At 42.5% G+C, this 20275-nt stretch overlaps 2 protein-coding genes across 2 annotated transcripts in view; one reads left to right on the plus strand and one right to left on the minus strand.

Moving 5' to 3' along the window:
- The window catches only part of PPM1E (protein phosphatase, Mg2+/Mn2+ dependent 1E), a 101665-nt gene extending 86329 nt beyond the window's left edge, over positions 1–15336 (plus strand). The window contains exons 4-7 of the mRNA XM_004590975.2: positions 3373–3561; positions 5733–5876; positions 6080–6173; positions 13995–15336. Coding sequence (XP_004591032.2) covers positions 3373–3561; positions 5733–5876; positions 6080–6173; positions 13995–15055 — 1488 coding nt within the window. The 3' untranslated portion in view covers positions 15056–15336. The remainder of the gene's footprint in view (positions 1–3372; positions 3562–5732; positions 5877–6079; positions 6174–13994) is intronic.
- Positions 15337–16561: 1225 nt separating this feature from the next.
- TRIM37 (tripartite motif containing 37) overlaps positions 16562–20275 on the minus strand; it is an 81551-nt gene continuing 77837 nt past the window's right edge. Inside the window, exon 25 of the mRNA XM_004590973.3 lies at positions 16562–16809. Within this exon, the coding sequence (XP_004591030.2) occupies positions 16806–16809 (4 nt within the window). The 3' untranslated portion in view covers positions 16562–16805. The remainder of the gene's footprint in view (positions 16810–20275) is intronic.

A 20275-nucleotide genomic window follows, 5' to 3' on the forward strand; every position in this document is an offset into this window, starting at 1 on the left:
TTCATATGAACCTTGGCAGCTTAATGACCATTTTCTTGTTATTTTTTTCCTTTCTTGCTATTAAATGTATTGCGTTAATACAAAGAGATAGGTTGTTTTCCTTCTCCTGTCATTTGCCTCTTTTCTTCATTTTAGTCTGCAAATTAAAATATAATAATTTACACCGAGCACAGTTATTTCATTTAGCAGTGAGAGGGGAGCGGGCAGCGGCAGCTCTGGTTTCAGAGTCCTGCTCCTGCGCGTGTGCAGAGGTAACCAGCGCCAGTGCCACATCACTTGTTTCAAGGGCTGCACCAGTCTGTCGGCGTTACTGTCGTCAGCTCGGTTTTTATGTTCCCGACTGATTTCAAAACCATCCTTAAGGCCTAAATCAGGAAAAGGAGCAGCTCGGTGTAGAGCAGTGGCTTTAACTGCAGTCTGGCCGTGCACATTCAGGATTACAAATCCTCACGTATCCTTTGGGTAATTTCACTTTTACTTTGATATGAGGAAACGAAAGTGCAATCAGTCTTATTATACATGTTTTGACATAAATGTTTACAGTAAAAACAATGGAGAAATGGGTAGTTAGCCTGGCAGTATAGATGCCTGCATTCCACGAGGATTCTCTGCCCGGGCACCTGTGAATGCAGCTCTGGGAGGCCATGGTGATTGCTCAAGCCACAGGACTCCTGCCACCCACACAGGAAATGCAGACTGCGTTTCCAACACACCATCACGTCTGCAGTGGGACTGAACTCCAGATGGGCGGCTTCTCTGTGTCTCTCAAATTAAATAAATAAATAAAAGTGGAAATGACCTAAATAAACTAAATGATAACTGATGTCCTCCTAAGATGTTGTATCTTAAGCCATTTACAATGTCTTCAAATACTACTTAGTGTTAAAGAAAAATGCTAATTGTATGACACAAAGAAAATTATACATGACAATTCTAATTTTCGTTAAATCTCTATGTATAACACTGGCTATCTACAGATAGTAGGATTATAAATGTTATTTATTCCTTCTTTACCCTTCTTTATCCAAATAAGTAAAACCAGTAAATAATTCTTGTTTTCCTTAAAAGAAGCTATATTAATTTTGAAAAAGAAATTTGCTCTGTTCCCGTTTCTTCTGATGCTGTATAGTTGCTTGAGTACTTCCTTAATACAAGTAGAAATTCTACATATCAGGATTATTTCTAATTCTGTTTAATCAACTGCCAGTGGCATTATGGATGATACTGCTCAACTGAAAAATAAATAGTTATAATATCCATATAATACAGATTTCATAATGTTTTTTGGTATTTTTGTACTCTTTAAAAAGAATTGTATTTTTTTAAAAAAGGTCAATTTAATTTTATTAGGAAGGTAGATTTACAGAGAGGAGAGACAAAGATCTCCCATCTGCTAATTCTTTCCCCAAATGGCCACAGTAGCCAGAGCTGAGCTGAGCTGATCCGAAGCCAGGAACCAGGAGCCTCTTCCAGGTCTCACAATGGGTGCAGGCCCAAGGGTTTGGGCTAACGGAGTCCCTTGTCCAGCGAGTGAAGCTCCGACACAGGTGCTTGCTCTCATGAGGATTTATTGAAGGACAAACTAATTACACAACATAACAAAACAAGAAATCCAAGTATAATACAGAAGGGCAGTAACTACAGCATATTTACAGGCTTCCTCTTCTACTACTACTACTACTCTACCACTACTCCTCTTTGTTCTTCTTCTTTGTTCTCTCTCAAACTTAGGTTAAAACCCTATCAACAGCCAATTGCAACAGGGCTGCTTGGCCACGCATCAAACACACCAATCACAACTCTGATCATGTGCACACCATGCAGACTGCATGAGACCTTGAACCAATCCTCTGCAACTTCCTAAAACTTGTTTACTGCCTTTGTGCCGTGAGAAGACAATGACAAGCGCCATCCTGGGGCAAAGTCCCGCTCTCCACATTGGGCCATCTTGTACTGCTTTCTCAAGCCACAAGCAGGGAGCTGAAAGGGAAGTGGAGTAGCAGGGATATGAACCAGTGCCCATAGGCGAGGACTTTAGCCACTAGGTTACCACGCTGCCCCCCACAAATAACGTCTTTTTTTTTTAAAAAAAGATTTATTCATTTTATTACAAAGTCAGATATACAGAGAGGAAGATCTTCCATCCATTGATTCACTCCCCAAGTGAGCTGCAACGGGCCGATGCACGCCAATCCCAAGCCGGGAACCTGGAACCTCTTCCAGGTCTCCCATGCGGGTGCAGTGTCCCAATGCATTGGGCCGTCCTCAACTGCTTTCCCAGGCCACAAGCAGGGAGCTGGATGGGAAGTGGAGCTGCCGGGATTAGAACCGGCGCCCATATGGGATCCCGGGGCTTTTAAGGCGAGGACTTCAGCCGCTAGGCCACGCCGCCGGGCCCCACAAATAACGTCTTAAAAGCACAAATATACATTTAGTCCACAAGAGATAGTGTCTTCTCTCTAACAGATGAGAAAATTGCTTTTCTTAAAATCCGTGATAGGCTGAGCACTGCCCTGACTTGTAAAACTGAAGGAAAAAGCAGTGACACTACTTGCAAATGAAATAGATCCCTGCCGTGAGCTGCCTGAAGGAACTCAGGGTCCAGGCAGATAGAGGTGGGACAGATGTTAGACAAAAGCTCTTACAAGATTTAGAAGCAAACCACCAAAGTGGTTGAAATGTAAATTATCAATAGTTGTCCTTGTCAAGACAAACACGGTGTTGGAAGACCCTGCCTTGGCAGTTGCCTTTACTGGAAAGTGTGATGGCCAAGAGGTGGGCCGTCAGAGCATCGGGAGCCTGATGTGGTTCAAATCTGATTAACTGGGGATGTAGTGAGAATTCTTTGTGATCATGAAGGACTTAAAAAGGAGGCTTTTATAGTTTGGAATTGTGTATGATTTCATATCTCCTATGTATTCTCAACACTGTGAGCATAATTGGCCTCGTGCTGGAGGGCCAATTATTTCCTGTTGTTCTTGGGTTCTAATTTGACTATTAAAATAACTTCATTTTGAAAAATAGCACTCAATTCAGAGAAGTTTTCACTTAATTCTTTCTCATACCTTCTCATTCCTCTCCCTCCTCTCAATGTGTAACAGCAATTTTGAAGCAAACATGTATGGGTGGTTTCCATGCTAGAAGCAACAACTTTCCCAAAGAGGGCACTTCAGCCTGCCGTGTGCCAGTGTGAACACAGGTGCACTAATGTTGCAGGTATTTAAGCAGTTGATCAGTCATGTCAGATGAAGGAAAGAGTGAGCCTTCTTGCCTGGATGACAGATGCAGTGAGGGTTAAGGATGGGCAACATGGATTCACTCATCTGAATCAATCAGCACCGACACCTGACTGTGCTGTGTTTCTATTGACAGGACCAGGAAGAACAAGCTTACTTTGCAGTGTTTGACGGCCATGGGGGAGTGGATGCTGCCATTTACGCCTCCATTCACCTCCACGTCAACTTAGTGCGCCAGGAGATGTTCCCCCACGACCCTGCAGAGGCCCTGTGCCGGGCTTTCCGGGTCACTGATGAGCGGTTTGTACAGAAAGCAGCCAGGGAGGTATGCCACTTTCTCATCAATTCTAGCTGTGAAGGCACTGGCCACACCTAACTAAGCATTAACTGTTGTTCTGAACAGACATTTTTTAAACTGTTTTTTTTTTTTAATATCCATAGTATTCTATTCTTTTCCTATTTAAGGAATTAAGTCCAGTGAGGGTACAATGATGTACTATAAAGAAATACTGCAAATGTAATTTTCCAGATTCATTTCTATAATCATTGCTGGATTTGGCAGGTGAATATTTTCTTTGTTTGATTCACCATTGCCTGTCAGATTCACACCAGGACCATCTCTGAGCAGACTGCTTAAGATCTGGATATGGTGAATAAACAATGAGCTAAAAAAGAAGCAGAAACTGGGATGATTTCCATACATTTGTTTCCAAATGGGTAGGCAGGGTTTCACTGTGTATCTCTTGAGGGAAATCTTACTTGGAGAAGATGAATTCTTAGATGATTCTCAATTTCTTCTAACAGGAAGGAAAGTCAACTCATGTCTTACATTACTAATATACCTAAGGTTTTTACTCTGAATGGATGATAAGTCTCTATATGAAGAGCTGCAAGTAAAAAAAAAAGTTATCATTCTTGCCATTAGTACATAATTAACTGCAGTACTTTGCTGAATTTTTAACTGAAGGCCAATAGAAAGAAAATAATTCATTTTAAAAAACAATTACAGAGTTATGTGCACATAGAAAATAAGACTAGCCTTGACTTAAATATGAACTGTTTTTAAAATGGACTTGGAGAGAATGGGGTAATCATTTAAGTCAATTCTTTGATCTTGGATATACAGCAGTAGTGAAGTTTAGAATTAATACAACAGTAATTCAAAACTATTTGACATTAAGCAAGAGAAATCTCTGTTTTCTTCCTCCCCCAAGTCTGGATTAATATGCAGGTTCCACAACAGTCAGGTCCACAGTCAGCGGTGGGCTGGAAAATAAACAGCCTGCCCGCCTGCCGTCTCGTGCCGCCAGCATGCTGCGGCCTCACAGTAGACAGGCTCTGTACTCACCAGCTTGCAACAGAGAATCACCGTGTCGTCTTCTATCCTCTGTTCTGTTCCTTTCCTTGTGTCCTCATGCGGCCTTTTTACTGACCGTGTTTGTCACTGACCCTGGAGTTGCTTAGTTCTGCCAGTAGTTGTCCTGCATAATTCAGGCTTGTCTCCGCAGTCACTTCTTGTGCTTCCCTGTGCTGCTAACAGCTAGGAAGAAAGGAGCGATCCTGTGGGGGAGGAGCCCTGCCCCCCTGTTCTCTCCAAGGCATATGCACTCAAGTGTCTTTTATCATGGGTTCCAGGGGGTTTTTGAACATTCTGTGTGGGAAGACATTTTATTGTTGGGTGAGGATTTATAACAAACTTTCCCTATATAAGGAGAATGAGAAGTTGTTGTTCTCCTTGGATACAAGGGACTCTTCACAACCCCTGGAGCATTGGTTCTAATTTAGGCCAGGTCCTTAGTAACTGAAAATCATGCTCACCTGGTGGTGACTCATGTCAAAGGGAGATGTCATAGTATAGTGGGATCTAGAGCTGTGAGTACAGGGGTAGCTACTGCAGTGAAATTCTGGACTATTAGTTCTTGATAACGTTTTCCAAAGGGAAGGACCCCTACATGCTATTTTTAAAGGTATAAGCCAGCTCATGGTCTCTAAAGGAGTATGTGCTGTAGCTTAGCTCTTCCTGACATTCAGAGATGGGGTGCGGTCATTGAGTATCAGTCAGACTTCTTACATTACTTTGCACATCTAAGACTGTCCTGTGGTACATAAAGGTCAGTAACAGAAAAAGAGACCAGAATATGGAAAGTTTTCTCCAAGAATTGGCATAGTACATTTAACATTCAAATGGAGGAGGAGTTTCAGTTCTGTTTTCTGTATTAATCAGTTACCTTCCCTGAGCAAGTCAAACAGCCGGCCATTGCTTTCGTATCTGTACTTTAAATGAATAATCCCCGCCTTTCATATTCCAGAATGGGTGGCTTTGTTTGTGTGTATATATACACAAATACCCAAATGCAGTAATTGCTGTGTATCTGTAAAACTGCATTATTAATGATTAGCTCCCATCTGAAAAGTTTATATTAAAAGCAAATTATTTCTCAATGAAAATTTGGTGTGTGATTATTTTCACTGACTCTGGTTTTAAACTATTTTCAGAGCTTAAGATGTGGGACCACAGGAGTGGTGACTTTTATCAGAGGTAACATGCTGCACGTGGCCTGGGTGGGTGATTCCCAGGTTATGCTTGTGAGGAAGGGCCAAGCTGTTGAACTAATGAAGCCTCATAAACCAGACAGAGAGGTAAGTATAGTCTATTCTATGCCTTAAAGGAAGTTTTCAAAGTTTATTAATTAGGGTTCACTTAATTATTATAATTATCACGATTATCTCAGCAGCCATACCCACCTTCCAAAGAAACCTTTTTAGATTATATCTGTTATTTACTGTCAAAGAAGAATAATCAACCTGAATCCAGTTATTATTTTTATTGCATTGCTGTTTAGGATGAAAAGCAGCGAATTGAGGCCCTTGGAGGTTGTGTAGTCTGGTTTGGTGCCTGGAGGGTGAATGGAAGTTTATCCGTCTCCAGAGCTATTGGTAGGAAAAAGTTTTTCTTTAACCAAACTTCTCCTAACTCACTGTTTTCTATTAACTGTTGCAACTTAACCTGAGATAATTTATATTAATACCCTAATTTTGTGGTTGATAGCAACTGGATAATGCCACTTTTTAATTATTTAACTACACCAGTCCATTTATATAGTTAAATACAATTATTCAAATAGAGCCAGTTGGGGTTGGTGCCATGGCACAGCAAGTACAGTCACTGTCTGCGGCACCAGCATCCTATATGGGTGCTTTACTTCCGAGCCAGCTACTGGGCTGGGAAAGCAGGAAAGACAGGCACAAGCACTTGGGTGCCTGCACCACATGGGAGATCCAGAAGGAACTCCTGGCTTCAGACAGGCCAGTCTGGTCACGGCGACCATTTGGGTGAATGAACTAGTGAGTGGAAACTGTCTACTTGTCTACCCAAATAAATAAGTTTGTTTGTTTTTTTTAAGTGGAGCCATATCAAGAAATTCAGAATTTACTAGCTTCTATTTTTATTTATCTAGTTAAATTGGAAAGGCAGATTTAGAGAGGAGAGACACACAGAAAGACCTTCTACAACAGCCAGAGCTGAGCTAATCTGAAGCCATGAACCAGGAGCTTCTTCTGGTCTCCCACATGGCTTTGAGCCAACCTCCTCTGCTTTCCCAGGCTATAAGCAGGGAGCTGGATGGGAAGTGGAGCACCCAGTCCCTGAAACAGTGCCCACATGGGATCCTGGCACTTGCAGGCTAGGATTAGCCAGACCGTGCCAGCCCTTTCTTCATCTATTTTTTAAAGATTTATTTACTTATTTATTTATTACAAAGTCAGATATACACAGAGGAGGAGAGACAGAGAGGAAGATCTTCCATCCGATGATTCACTCCCCAAGTGAGCCGCAACGGCCAGTGCTGCGCCGATCTGAAGCTGGGTACCAGGAACCTCTTCCAGGTTTCCCACGCGGGTGCAGGGTCCCAGTGCTTTGGGCCGTCCTCGACTGCTTTCCCAGGCCACAAGCAGGGAGCTGGATGGGAAGTGGAGCTGCTGGGACCAGAACCGGCGCCCATATGGGATCCCGGGGCGTTCAAGGAGAGGACTTTAGCTGCTAGGCCATGCCGCCGGGCCCCTATTTATCTATTTTTAATGAAAGCCATTATTCTACATCTTTTTAAAGGATTTATTTATCTGAAAGACAGTTATAGAAAGGCAGGAGAGACAAATGAAACAGAGTTCTTCCATCTGCTGGTTCACTCCCCAAGTGGCCAAGACTGGGCCAGGCCAAAGCCAGCAGGTTCCTCTGCGTCTCCCACGTGGGGAGCAGGGCTCACGGCCTTGAGCATCTTCTGCTTTTCAGATACCTTAGCAGGAAGCTGGATTGGAAGTAGAACAGAGAGGGACTTGAAGCAGCAGCCATATGGGATGCTGGCCATAAATATAGCGGTTTAACATGCTGTGCCACAGAACCAGCCCCTGCTGATCTGGTGGAAATTAAAATGCTTCTCATTTCATTTCATTTTGGATCATGTTTAGCTTAAATCCATATTTGCCAGAAACTAGAAGGCTCTCTCTGTATTTTACCCATATTTACTTTTCTCATATCTGTTTCAAATGAATTCTGAAATGAGATTTCAGTGAACCAGGACTTCAAGTTTTTTAAAAAGGGGAGAATCGGCAAAACTGAATGGACAAAACACAAGAGTGTAAGTTCAAAGAATTGAGCTGGTTTTAACCTTTGCTTCATTTTGGGCTCAGGGGTTATTATTTGACTGCACAGCTTGTTTTATTACTAGATTTTTAAACAGGAACTGTATGGGCAATTTGCATCAATATTGCAATTCTTAACTCTTACAATACTACAGATTTTAATCCTTAAAGAAATGAATTTGACACAGATTTAAGATAAATAGTTCACATCTAACCCTCAAATTTAGTCTATTATTGTAAAAAAAAATTCCTGAACATTAAGAAAATCTGGTAGAATTGTCTTTCACACTCTATGGGAAAGTGCTGGCAAGCTGTGAAGTGACCCGGATACGAGCGGCAGAAGGCTGAAAGAGAGGCAGAGCTGAGAGTCTACAAATACCTTGTAAAAATCAGGAGTTGCCCTTAGCAGAGGGAGTTCTTAGGAGCTCTGGGAGAGAGCCAGAAAGGGAGGTGTTTCTCATTTTGGAAATACATCCCGCACAGAATTATTTTTGACAACTCTAACCAAAGACTTCCTCCTCTTCATCTTCATCTTTGTCCGAGGATGCAGAGATAGATATCTTTGAACCAACTTACTAGCAGACACTTGTCTTTTTATTTTTCCCCTAAAAATCTAACACAAGTAGAAATCAAAGCAAGGAGGAATACCCTAGAGGAACAAGTGACATTCTAAGGGAGACTTCACAGAATGAAATCCGAGATCCAATGGAGGACAGGGCCATGGAGTTTGACAGGACACACTGCATGTTTCCGGGGTTACCCTGAGTGCAGGAAGCTTATAGCAGAGGGTGGGAGTGGCAGATGATGAGTATTGGTTCCCTATTGTGGAGGGCTTGAAATGTGAGGCTGAGTTCTCTGAGCTGTCAGAGGAGCTGCGGAGAGCTCAAGGACTAGGGGCATGCGCAGTGCCAGGGAGGAAGGTGGACCAGGACAGAGCAAGCCTGGAGCGGCCATTGTGCTACTGACAGCTAGAGAGGCGAGGACAGCTGAAAAGAGATCTGCAGGTAGCTATAAAGGGCTGAGACAAAAATGACAGGTTGTAGGGAAGAGAAAAACCAACCTCTAGGTTTCTGACTTGCAAATGCAAAGATGACAAAGCATTTGTAATAAAGATACATTTGGGAAATAATTGAGTTTAGTTTGGACATATTTCATATGTGTGGGATGTCTTAGAAGGGAATTTCTGTGTAGCTGGCAGCCTGTCCCACAGTTGAAAGCTCTAGGCTGGAGAAACAGTTAGGGGACTCATCCCACTTTCCCAGTGATAGCAAATTGTGAAGTGATATATTCATGAAGTAGCTCAAATTATAGGGACGGGCAGTACTGGCCAGAATACTGAGCCACACAGTGACGCCCATTCTCTGGGCTTGTGTCTAGGCTCTGCCACTGTGATCTTTATACTTTATAATATATTCTGTGATATTTGGGAGTAACTGTACGTGACTCAGGAATTTTTTAGTAATAAATGTATAACACATGCACTGAACCTTGAACCATGCCTGGCGCTGTCTTGGTTAGTGCTAGAATAGTGAAGGAGCCAGTGAGAATGAAGAAGTGATGATAGGTGGGGGGTACTCTAGGTAATGACGAAAAAGGTTTCTAGGAGCCACCAGTGTCAAGTACTACAGAGTTTAAATGAACAGTGAATTTTTAAAAAGCAAGATTCAGAATTTTAACAGGGTAAAATTAGTAACATTTAATATACATGTTTTAGATCAATAGGTGGAAAAACCTAGTCAGGTTAGAAATCAGCTCAGGAGAATAGGTAGTGACAAAAATTTAGTTTCTTGAGCTGATGGCAAAAGAGAGGAAAGAAATGATAGCTTGAAGAAAAAGCTGATTTAGGACAAAGTAGATTTATTATTTTCTAAGAAGATTTTTAAAAATATATTTTTTATTTGAAAGGCAAAGTTAAAGGAGAAAGGGAGAGGACTTCCTTAATGGAAACAGCAGGAAGTGTGGTGTCCTGCCAGGAACATCTTCTGGCTCTCCCGGACGGGCACAGGGCCCAAGCACTCGCGCCATCCAGGACCTGAACCAGAGTCCATGCGGGCCACCAGTGTCGTGGGCAGAGGTTCAGTTCACTAGCCAGGGTGCCCAATTTATGATTTCTTTTTCAGATGATGTTTTTAGATTTGAGCATGCCAGTCCTTATAGATGGAGAATTACCCTGTCATGCCACCGCGCTGACCCCCTACTGTGGACTTTTTAAAGATTCATTTATCCTGGGCCCAGCATGGTAGCCTAGCAGCTAAAGTCCTCACCTTGCATGCACTGGGATCCCATATGGGCTCCAGTTTATTCCAGTGGTCCCACTTCCCTTCCAGCTCCCTGCTTGTGGCCTGGAGGATGGCCCAAATGGCCTTGAGACCCTGCACCCACATGGGAGCCCCAGAGGAAGCTCCTGGCTTCTGGCTTTGGATCAGCTCACCTCTGGCTGTTGCAGCCACTTGGGGAATGAATCAGTGGGTGGTTGATCTTCCTCTCTCTCTCCTCTTCTCTGTAAATCAGACTTTCCAATAAAAAAAACAAATCTTTTTTAAAAAATTCATTTATCCTAAAGAAAAAGAAATAGAGAAACTGGTAACCACAGCTGGCCCTGGTCCAGGCTGAAGCCAGGAGGCCAGAGCTCTATCTGGACCTCCTACATGAGCGGGGCCATCTGTCACTGCTTTCCCAGGTGCACTAGCAGTGAGCTGGGTCAGGAGGGGCAGCTGGGACTGGAACTGGCATGCTCTGATGTGGGATTCAGCATGGCAAGCGGCAGCTTAGCTCACCATGCCACATGTCAGCCTCTCCAGGAACTTTCAGAAGGACTCTTGCAGTGACTTCAGCAGGGACAAGAAATCAGTCAATTTTCCTTAAGAAACAGTACTTAAAAAAATAAAAATACAAAAATAAGGCTTTATTTATATCATTACTTGTCCCTGTGTAATTCAACTGGAGCAAAAAATAAAAATGATTTTGAGCCTTAGTTTCCAGGCTTTGTGGATGTAGAAGGATCATTGACATGAAATATTCTTGCATTTCTGACTTATGAACAGCAGATAAAACTGCCTATTCTGTTTCCAGACCTGTATCATGGCATCAGTAACTACAGAATTCTTCATACGAGCACTCAACATTTCAGAAACAATTATCCTATGTCTCCAGTATAAAGAGAGGGTTACAAAAAAAATGTAATTGTTCATGATTGAGTTCCAAATATTAAATATAATTAAGTATGTCAAAAAAATCTCTAGTGAAAAAGAATTTTTGCTTTTATAATCATTTGGAATGTTTGCTGTAGTAGTTGTACATTATTTTGTATATTTGGCAAATTGGTCTGTGTTTTTTTTTCCCTGAATGAAATAGTTATTACAAAACCAAAAAAAAAAAAAAAAAAGAAACAGTACTTAAAGAGCTTTAGAAAAGAGAAACTTTGCTAGTGGTTCTCCCCATGAGCCCTTCAGATCCAAAGCTGACAGCGCCATGACGTGCTTGCCAGCATATGGAAAGAGGAGATTGCAAGCAATAGGATGCTGCCACTTCTGCCGTGAAATGGGTATTCATGCCCTCCTACCAAACCTGCGGGTGGAATGCCATGAACTTGAGACTCAAGAGCAGAGCAGATGAAAAGCCAGACTTCTGGCAGCAGCATTTTCTCTGTGCGAATCTCTGAATGTTCCATTCTAGACAAACAGTTGCGGTGCTCTTTTAAGCGAAGCACTCAAACAAGATTTGTTGGAACAGTATGACTCAGATCACATCTATTTTTAGAGATGGAATTCAGAAAATAATGGTAATATGGTCAAGTAAAGTATGGAATGGGGAAATTTAGTAAAACAAATTGGTGGAGGATATTGAATCCCATGACTGGGAGTTTTAATTAGCTCTAAAGGGAGGCATCATAGTATGTAAGTGAAGTTAAAAGAAAATCAAACCAGGTTTGAAGGGGACTGTTTTGACTACTATAGGAAATATGAATGGAGAAGATCCTAAATACAAGTAAGATGAGAACAAATATTTATGACTTTTTTTTAACCACATAATGAATCCAGGTTGCCCACATTAGCTTTATTAGCTATCCAGAGGCTTGCGCTTGGGCTTTCTGAGTCTATTTGTAGATTCCAAAGGGATATGATACGTAGAAGAGCCCCTGCAGCAGACGCAAGAAACCATAAATGCATGGCCAGAAGGTCCCACTTTAGTGCAGTGGAAAGGACAGTTTTTTATGGGAACTGTATAGACAGCAAGTGCAGTCTGATTCCAGTGCTGGCACTTTTAACCAGTAAGCCATGTGCCCCTAGTTTACAAATGATAAGCTTCTCTTCAACAATGAGAACATTGCTCTAGAAATTATTGTCCAGTACTGTCTGTGTAAAGAACTGAAAATGACTATCCCTCAGAGTCACTAGTACCTTGTGACTCTCCAGACAGCTAAAGGAAAACAGTAGCATAAACATAAGGATCGGGAGGTGCTCTGGCCCTGGACCAGATGTGCTATAGATGAGGAGTTGTCCCGGCCCGCTGGTGATAGTACCTGGCTTAGATCTGCTATCTCTCCCGGAGGCGCACCACGCTGCACAGCACAGGGCCACCGAATGCTGCCTCAAGTCACTGCTCATGCTGTGTCCTCCAGGGGCCTTGCCTGCTTAGTGATAAGTTACTCTTCATGGCACAGTGCAGTTCTGTAAATGAATGGAGAGGGACAGAAAAGCCCGCCCAGGAGGGGTTTCTTGCAGCTGTAATAGTAGGGGTATGAACAAACAATAAAGATAGAAGAGGAGGGTATTCTGAGATAAGAAAAAGTAAGAGTGTCTCTGAACACAAAAGAAAAAAATGGATATACATTGTGTGTTCTCCAGAAGTCACAAGTAAAGCAGCCTGAAAGAGGCAGAAAGCCAAATGAGCCAGGAACCAGAAGAGCTCACTCTGGTTCCCTTGTTTGAGGCCTTGGATTAGCCATATAACTTTTCTTGGCTTGAGGGAGTCTGACTTGATTTCTGTTTTTTAAAGTGACTGGAAGAGAAGGATCTTCCATGTGTGGGCTCACTCTCCAGTGCTTGTAAGAGCCAGGGATGGGTCAGACTGAGGTCCGAAGCCAGGATCTCCTACATATGTAGCAGGGACACAAGTACTTGAACCACCATGTGCAGCTTCCCAAGTGCCTTAACAAGAGCTTGGGAGGAGCCAGGGACTGGAGCTGGCACTCCAATAATGGGATGTGGGGTGACTTAATCTGTGCCACAGTGCCCACCGTAGACTTAAAAATTCTTATAACTGTACTGATTTTTTTTAACTTTTTTTTTTTTTAATTTATTTTATTTTTATTACAAAGTCAGATATATTGAGAGGAGGAGAGATAGAGAGGAAGTGGAGCCGCCGGGATTAGAACCAGGGGCCATATGGGATCAAGGCGGGGACCTTAGCCACTAGGCCACCCGCCAAGCCCAACTGTACTGATTTTTAAACAAGGATAATGTTGTTTAAGGAAGAGGATGATCAGAACTTTTTCTTGGTGTGGACTGGTTCTCAATCTCAAATCCAGCTACAAGTAAAAACAGTTCTGCTACATGAACAACTTTCCAGAATTCAACTTTCCAGTACAGTTGATTGAGATCTGACAGTGTTGTTTCCATGTCCGGCTAAATCTGAGTCATGGCCTGAGGTACAAGAATGAGAACCTAAGCTTGAAAAGGCACTGAGTCCAGCAGTGGGAACCAAATCCAGTGACTGGCAGTCAAATTGGAAGAAGGGAATACACAGCATCCGATTTATACATTCTAGTATTTTATTTCTAAAATAATTCTTGAACTAGCTTATTGTTGAATGTGAGATGGATGGCCACAAGAGCCAGGGTAGGAGCCGCACCTGGGCTCCCAGTTGAGTGGCAGGGATTCAGGCAGCCTTCCAGGCACATTAGCAGGGAGCTGGATACGAAGTGGAGCAGCTGGGACACGAACTGACATTTATACGGGATGCTGGCCTTGCAAGTGCCAGTTTAAGCCACTGCATTAAAATGCCAGCCTCCTCCAAAGTGATTTAACAATTCCCAATAAAACTGTTAGCAGTTGTGGCACTGGATTTAGGATAAACCAAAGTATGACCTCTGATGTACCTACTTTATAATTCCCACAGGAGATGCTGAACATAAGCCATATATATGCGGAGATGCCGATTCTGCCTCTACTGTTTTAGATGGGACCGAAGACTACCTCATTCTGGCCTGTGATGGCTTCTATGACACCGTGAACCCCGATGAGGCAGTGAAAGTTGTGTCTGACCACTTGAAGGAGAATAATGGAGACAGCAGCATGGTTGCCCACAAGTTAGTGGCATCAGCTCGTGATGCTGGGTCTAGTGATAACATCACTGTTATTGTGGTATTCCTGAGGGACATGAACAAAGCTGTGAATGTTAGTGAGGAATCAGATTGGACAGAGAACTCTTTTCAAGGAGGGCAAGAAGATGGTGGGGATGATAAGGAGCATCATGGAGAGTGCAGACGCCCCTGGCCGCAGCACCAGTGCTCAGCACCAGCAGATCTAGGCTGTGACGGGCGTGTGGATTCCTTCACTGATAGAACTAGCCTGAGCCCAGGGTCCCCAATCAACGTGCTGGAAGACCCAGGATACCTAGATCTCACACAAATAGAAACAAGCAAGCCTTGCAGTGGCCCGTGTTTGCCACCAGTTGAGATGTTTGGTTCTGGTGCACCAAAGAAAGCCAGTGTTAATCAGGAGCTAATGGTGGAGAAAAAGCCAATGCATTCATCATTGTCTGAACGGAGTGGTGCTGGAGTGCTTCCCGCTTCTGTTCGTTCGGGCTCAACAGGGCAGCAGATAAACAGAATGGAGAGCTTCTCTCCTGTCTGTTCTGGGTTGGAAAATGAACAATTCAAATTCCCAGGAAAAAGAGTTTCTAGGTTGTATCACTCACACCACCACTACTCAAAGAGGCAGCACGGCTCTGGCTTTATCACCAAGTTCTATTCCTTTCTGTCTGCCAGAGGGCCCTCCCGTGAGACGGGCACTAGCCTGTCCTCACTTATTCCAAGAGGGAAGAGAAACAAGATGTTAAAAAGTTCTCTACCATGGAGGCTAACCAGCTGGAAAGGGTACAGTGACAACAGGATGAGGAAGGTTGCAAAGAATAATGATATTCCAAACCCAGATCTCCCCTGGAGCCATAAAATGTAACTTTTCTTTAAAGTAGGCAGGCTAGCACCCCCTCTAGAAACCCCACCATGAAAATAGAAACAAAGTAGACATTTCTACAACATACCTGCTTCATTAGGAATCCATGGGCGGCTCCATTCCCAAGTGTAAATAGATCTCTAGGAAACTAAAAGGTACAGTATTTTCCATCTAACAAAAAGTATTGGCGGTTTCACTTAGCAAAATTACACAGCTGGTGTGTGTTGTGCATCCGCACCTGTGTACAGCCCCTCCTCTGCCCCTTCACGTCACTAGTGGAAGCTTGGAAGTTCTTTCCATTGGGAGAGATGAGGCGGGAATCTCAAATGCAGTGGAATCTGGTCTGATGTGCCTAATACATATTCACAGAAAACCTAATGCAGAATTCAGCTTAGTTGGGAAATGTCCCACAAAAGCCTGGGAACCCCAAAGAAAACATTTCCCCATTTTGAATAGGTAGAAGACTAAAAGCCATGTGAATTTCAATTGATAACAAAGTAAAAAGCTACTAGAAACATGTCATGTTCTCAGACTTACAGGATAGTATGTATCAAAAAATTTATTGGTATTTTTCCTGTAACATCAAAATCTTAACTATGAACATTTTTTCTGAATTAATATTTCCTAGGGTTGTAGTTACATGGGAGTTTCATAATCAGTTATGGTGCTTTTGGTGGAATTTTTTTAATTTATCATCCCAGAGACCGTGGTCAGCTGGTTTTGATCTGGTACTAACAAGTGTTTCACTGTACCTTCATCTCAGGAATAAGCCTGGTTGAATGGAGATGATGTCAGGTACAATTATACTCAAAGCAAACAGCCATTTAAAAAGAAAACACAATAGCAAAGTTCCCAGACAGCAAAGACATAAACTATAGTACTAAAAAGTGGTTTTGGGGGGATGAATATCATAGTTTAGCTTTTCTAAAGTGATTGCCCCTAAGGGAATGCAGCAGTGGGTCTGAGGAAAGCCAGAGTAGTGTCCTACAGCAAGCCCGCAGGCTCCATGCCAAGGGACAGCAGCGCCGGGCGTGCCCCCTGGCCTGCTGTGGCAGCCTCGGGCTGCCCACACCTCAGGGCTGCACTTAGGTCTAGTTCATATTTTTAAATCATCTTCTTTTTGCAACTTCTGCATTTTCAGGCCAAATGCTTACCTTAACAAAGGCAGAAACAAAAACCAAAAGCACCACCAATGCTTAGATTCCTTGATTCAGTGGAACGGCCCTGGGTTCCCAGCCTCCTTAGGAGCTCCGGGAGAACCTCCTGGCATGAGGCCCGGCCATGGCAGCAGGCAGGAGGAGCCCTGCTGGCATCATCAGTTTGGACTGTTGGAATTCACTGAGTGTTCCTCCTGAAGGATGTCCACTGCCTAATCATGTTTTTGCAATAATAAGGATTTTCTATTTCCCAGATGCATAATGAAAGACTAAAAGTTAATGGTAGCATACTTTGGGTGCCAGTATAGCTATAGAAAATAAATTTCTAAAAACTGTCTCACTTTAGCAATAATTATTATTCTGCAGATTTTATTAAAATTTGAAAGTAGAGATTTTCAGTATTTGTTTTCCTTTGATTTTGAAGTTGTGTTGAGACACATGGTTGAAAAGCAGTAAACATAGCTCCAACCTTAATCCTAGGATCTTTTCACCATTTGATGCTTTGCCCCCATACATGGACCTCACTCTTCTGTCATTTTCTGAAGCCTAGATCTTGTTAACAACCCCAGCAGGTGCAGTGCCAGTTTCAAATCAAGTTATCTAAGAAAACAAGAAAACAAGATGCAGCAGAATATTGGTATACATTCTAGTCCAGAAAGCAAAAATATTACTTAGCTAAGTAAAAATATTTTTAAAATTTTATGTAATCATCTATTGGCAGTGTTTTTGGTCAGAATAAAGCAAATGAAAGAAGTTACAAGTGATAGGCTTTTTCACTAGGGGAAAAAAAATGTATGAAACTGGGACAGACCGACCCATCTTTAATTGAGGGTCTGGATTTGTAGGTCTGACTACATGGCAGTGTTAACTCCATTTCTCATTATCATTAGCTCTCTAGGAAACAAAGTAGTCCTGGTGTGGTCAAGTTATAAACCAATATTGTTAAAAAAAAATAGCAAATGTTCATTTGTTCACAACATGCACATTTATAGAATAGTTAGGTACCATTTGTAAGGTAAGTCCTTTAAAATTCTACAATACATATTAAAGTAGTGGTTACTGGTTGATATAGATAAAAAAGCAGTGCTTTGTGAAACGCAGTGTTATACCTTCATGCCACTGGTGATAGGAAGTAGTTCCCTTCCATTCAAATCCTGTGCCCTTATCTGCTGCTTGCTGATGTAAGCAATAAGTACCCTCTACCTAACGGTATCTACACATTTCTGTAACTTGTATTTAATGATGGTGTATCTGGTGATTACAAATATTAGACAGATAAAAGCATATAGTATATATTACCTGTTAATGACGAGGTATAGTCTGTGAATTATGTGTTTTGTACTTTTATTCATTGTGTAATTTAGTGGTGGTGAAAGTTCTACACACTCAAACCTTCAAAGAGTGGCAGTATCCCTTTCTCGATTTAACATGATCTGCATTAATTTGTCTGCCTGCTAAACAAGTTTGTTAGAATAGGAAATAGTAAAACAAATATAAACAAGAAAGTATAGTACTGACTAGGGAAACAGACTTCAAGTCACCAAGGGAAGTCACTGCAAACTCCTTGTACATTCATTGTAAGTTTCAAAGGGAGTCAAGTCCCTAGTTAAAGGTTTCCTTTGTTCACTTTCGAGATGTGTACTTCTAAGGGACGTCTGAAGGTAGGCAACATTACAGCACCGAACACTGGGGCTCCTCATCCTGCTTTGTCCTATACTGAAGAGGATGATGGGTACACACAGATATGTACATACCTTTTCTTTACCTAGAAGTGCCATCCACTGTCCTTGAATTAACACAATTAAATTACTGTTACATTTAACTAGGAGGCTCCTTGAAAAGTGACTCCATTTTCATGGACAGCTATCAACAATGCCAGTGTCAACACTCATGTACCAACACTGCATTTTCATGACAACCATACGCCATTGTTGAACAGTGTGCCAGTAACAAGTGTGGCATCCAGTGGGTAGGCTGAAAATGATGCATAAGGTAGTTCAGCATTTAGATAAAACTGCTGTCGTTCAAGTACTTCACTGAAGGCTTGCTGAGCTCTTTGTGAGAAAATGAGCTAATTTATTTTTTAAAATCTACGTTCACTCAGTGAGCATGATCACTTCAGCAGGGCCATAAAAGGGACACTATACTTGTGTTTACGACCTAACTTGGTAGTTTTTCTTTGGATCATAAATTAGTTCAAGAAAAGACCTTTTTCACCTCTGAAAATGAAGTTAATGACATAAAATACCTGCTTTTATGTTTTGACCTGTGATTAGTTTAGATTTCTTTTTCAAACGTGACACTGCCAGCACTATAGTAATTTCCATATAAATGGGACTGCGTTGAGACAATAATTGCCACTTCCTACCAGCATTTTTACCTTCTAAGTTGAAAGCTATTTATTGTGCTAATTTACAAAACATGAAATACGACCACCTGCAGACTGACACAGCAGTTGTACGTGAAGACGAGAAACACTGCAGTGAACTCTGAGGTGTGAGGTCAGCCAGAGGAACGCCACTGTAAACTCTCACTCTAGGTGCTGCTCGCTGAGCCGGGCTGTGCTCTCTTGTTTGGGACATTTCTCTGCAAAGAATTCTCTCTGGAGTGAAGCGGATGAAGTGAATCATTTCTGACCAAGTAAATTTATCAATTTATGAACCTGCTTTTCAGCTCACCTTTGCGTTCAGTTGTAATCATGAGTGATCCTTCATATTTTATTTATAAAAACTGTTCATTCAGGTAAAGAGTATGTTGAAATTTTGCCAGTATCTTAATAAAACCCAGCAATTTAAAACTAATAGTCATATTTCTTTTTATTTCAAGGAAAGATAAGTTGGGCAGATCCCCTAGGAACTGGAAAAATATAATTCTGATATGGTCATTTTCTTAACCTCTTAGGTAGAGGAGCTTTTAAAAAAGAAAAGTTGCCAAGACCCTCTACTGTGACTGTTGTTTCCTTCTGGAAGACCAGAAGAGATACTGCGCCTCCTACAGTCTCTTCCCGTTAGTGCAACTAGGGGAAGGGAAGATGCAGGGATTAGTCCTTAAAACCACTCACTGGACACCTGCTGGGCCTCCGTAGCAACTCCACAATTCTCCAACTACTACTTCCCTATATTCTGGATGATACACTGTCTAGAGCATTAGTGGGGGTGCGGTAGGAGATGTGCATTTAAGCTGAGGGGGTGGGCCCAGTGCGATGGCTCAATGGCTAAACCCTCCTCACCTTGCAAGCACCAGCATCCCATATGGGTACTGGTTCATGCCCCCAGCTGCTCCGCTTCCCATTTAGCGTCCTGCCTACCGCCTAGTAAGGCAGTGGAGGATGGCCCAAAACCTTGGGACACTGCACCCATGTGGGAGACCTGGAAGAAGCTCCTGGCACTGGATCTGCTCAGCTTTGGCTGTTGCAGCCACTTGGGGAGTGAACCAGCAGATGGAAGATCTTTCTGTCCCTCTTCTCCATACATCTGGTCTGCCTTTCCAAGAAAATAAAGCCTTAAAAAAAAAAAAGCTGGACTGGTTAGATCACCAAGCTGTGTGAGGCAGAAGGACGCGCAGAGTCCTGAGCAGCTTGCCCCAGATGCACACAACCCACAGATCACACGCCCTTCGGGCCTCACACTGGGCAGAACTCTGGAGCGCTGGAATACAAAGTGTGCCAACAGAGAAAGGCATTTTCAAAATAGAGCAAAGTACTGAGTAGCTGATGGGATCATTAGCTCTAAAACCTCCCTGGCAGAATTTTAAAACTTTTTGGAACTAGAGACAGAAAATCTAAAAATACCACCATGTTAAATGAGGAGACAGGAACTTCATCCTGGTCTCCCAAACTGGTGGCAGGGGACCAAGTACTTGGAGTCATCTTCTAGTGCCTTCCCAGGGCACTAGCATTAGCAGGGCACACTGGATTGGAAGACAGCTGAGACCTAAACTGGCACTTCAGTTTGAGGCTGCAGGCAACAGCTTAACTAGCTGTGCCATGACGCCTGCCCCAGAATATTACTGAAACTAGGTTATGGGTATTTTGTGCCACAATTCACTGATACCTTGTGTAAATATG

This window comes from Ochotona princeps, chromosome 17, assembly GCF_030435755.1.
Source record: "Ochotona princeps isolate mOchPri1 chromosome 17, mOchPri1.hap1, whole genome shotgun sequence".
Classification (NCBI taxonomy): domain Eukaryota; kingdom Metazoa; phylum Chordata; class Mammalia; order Lagomorpha; family Ochotonidae; genus Ochotona; species Ochotona princeps.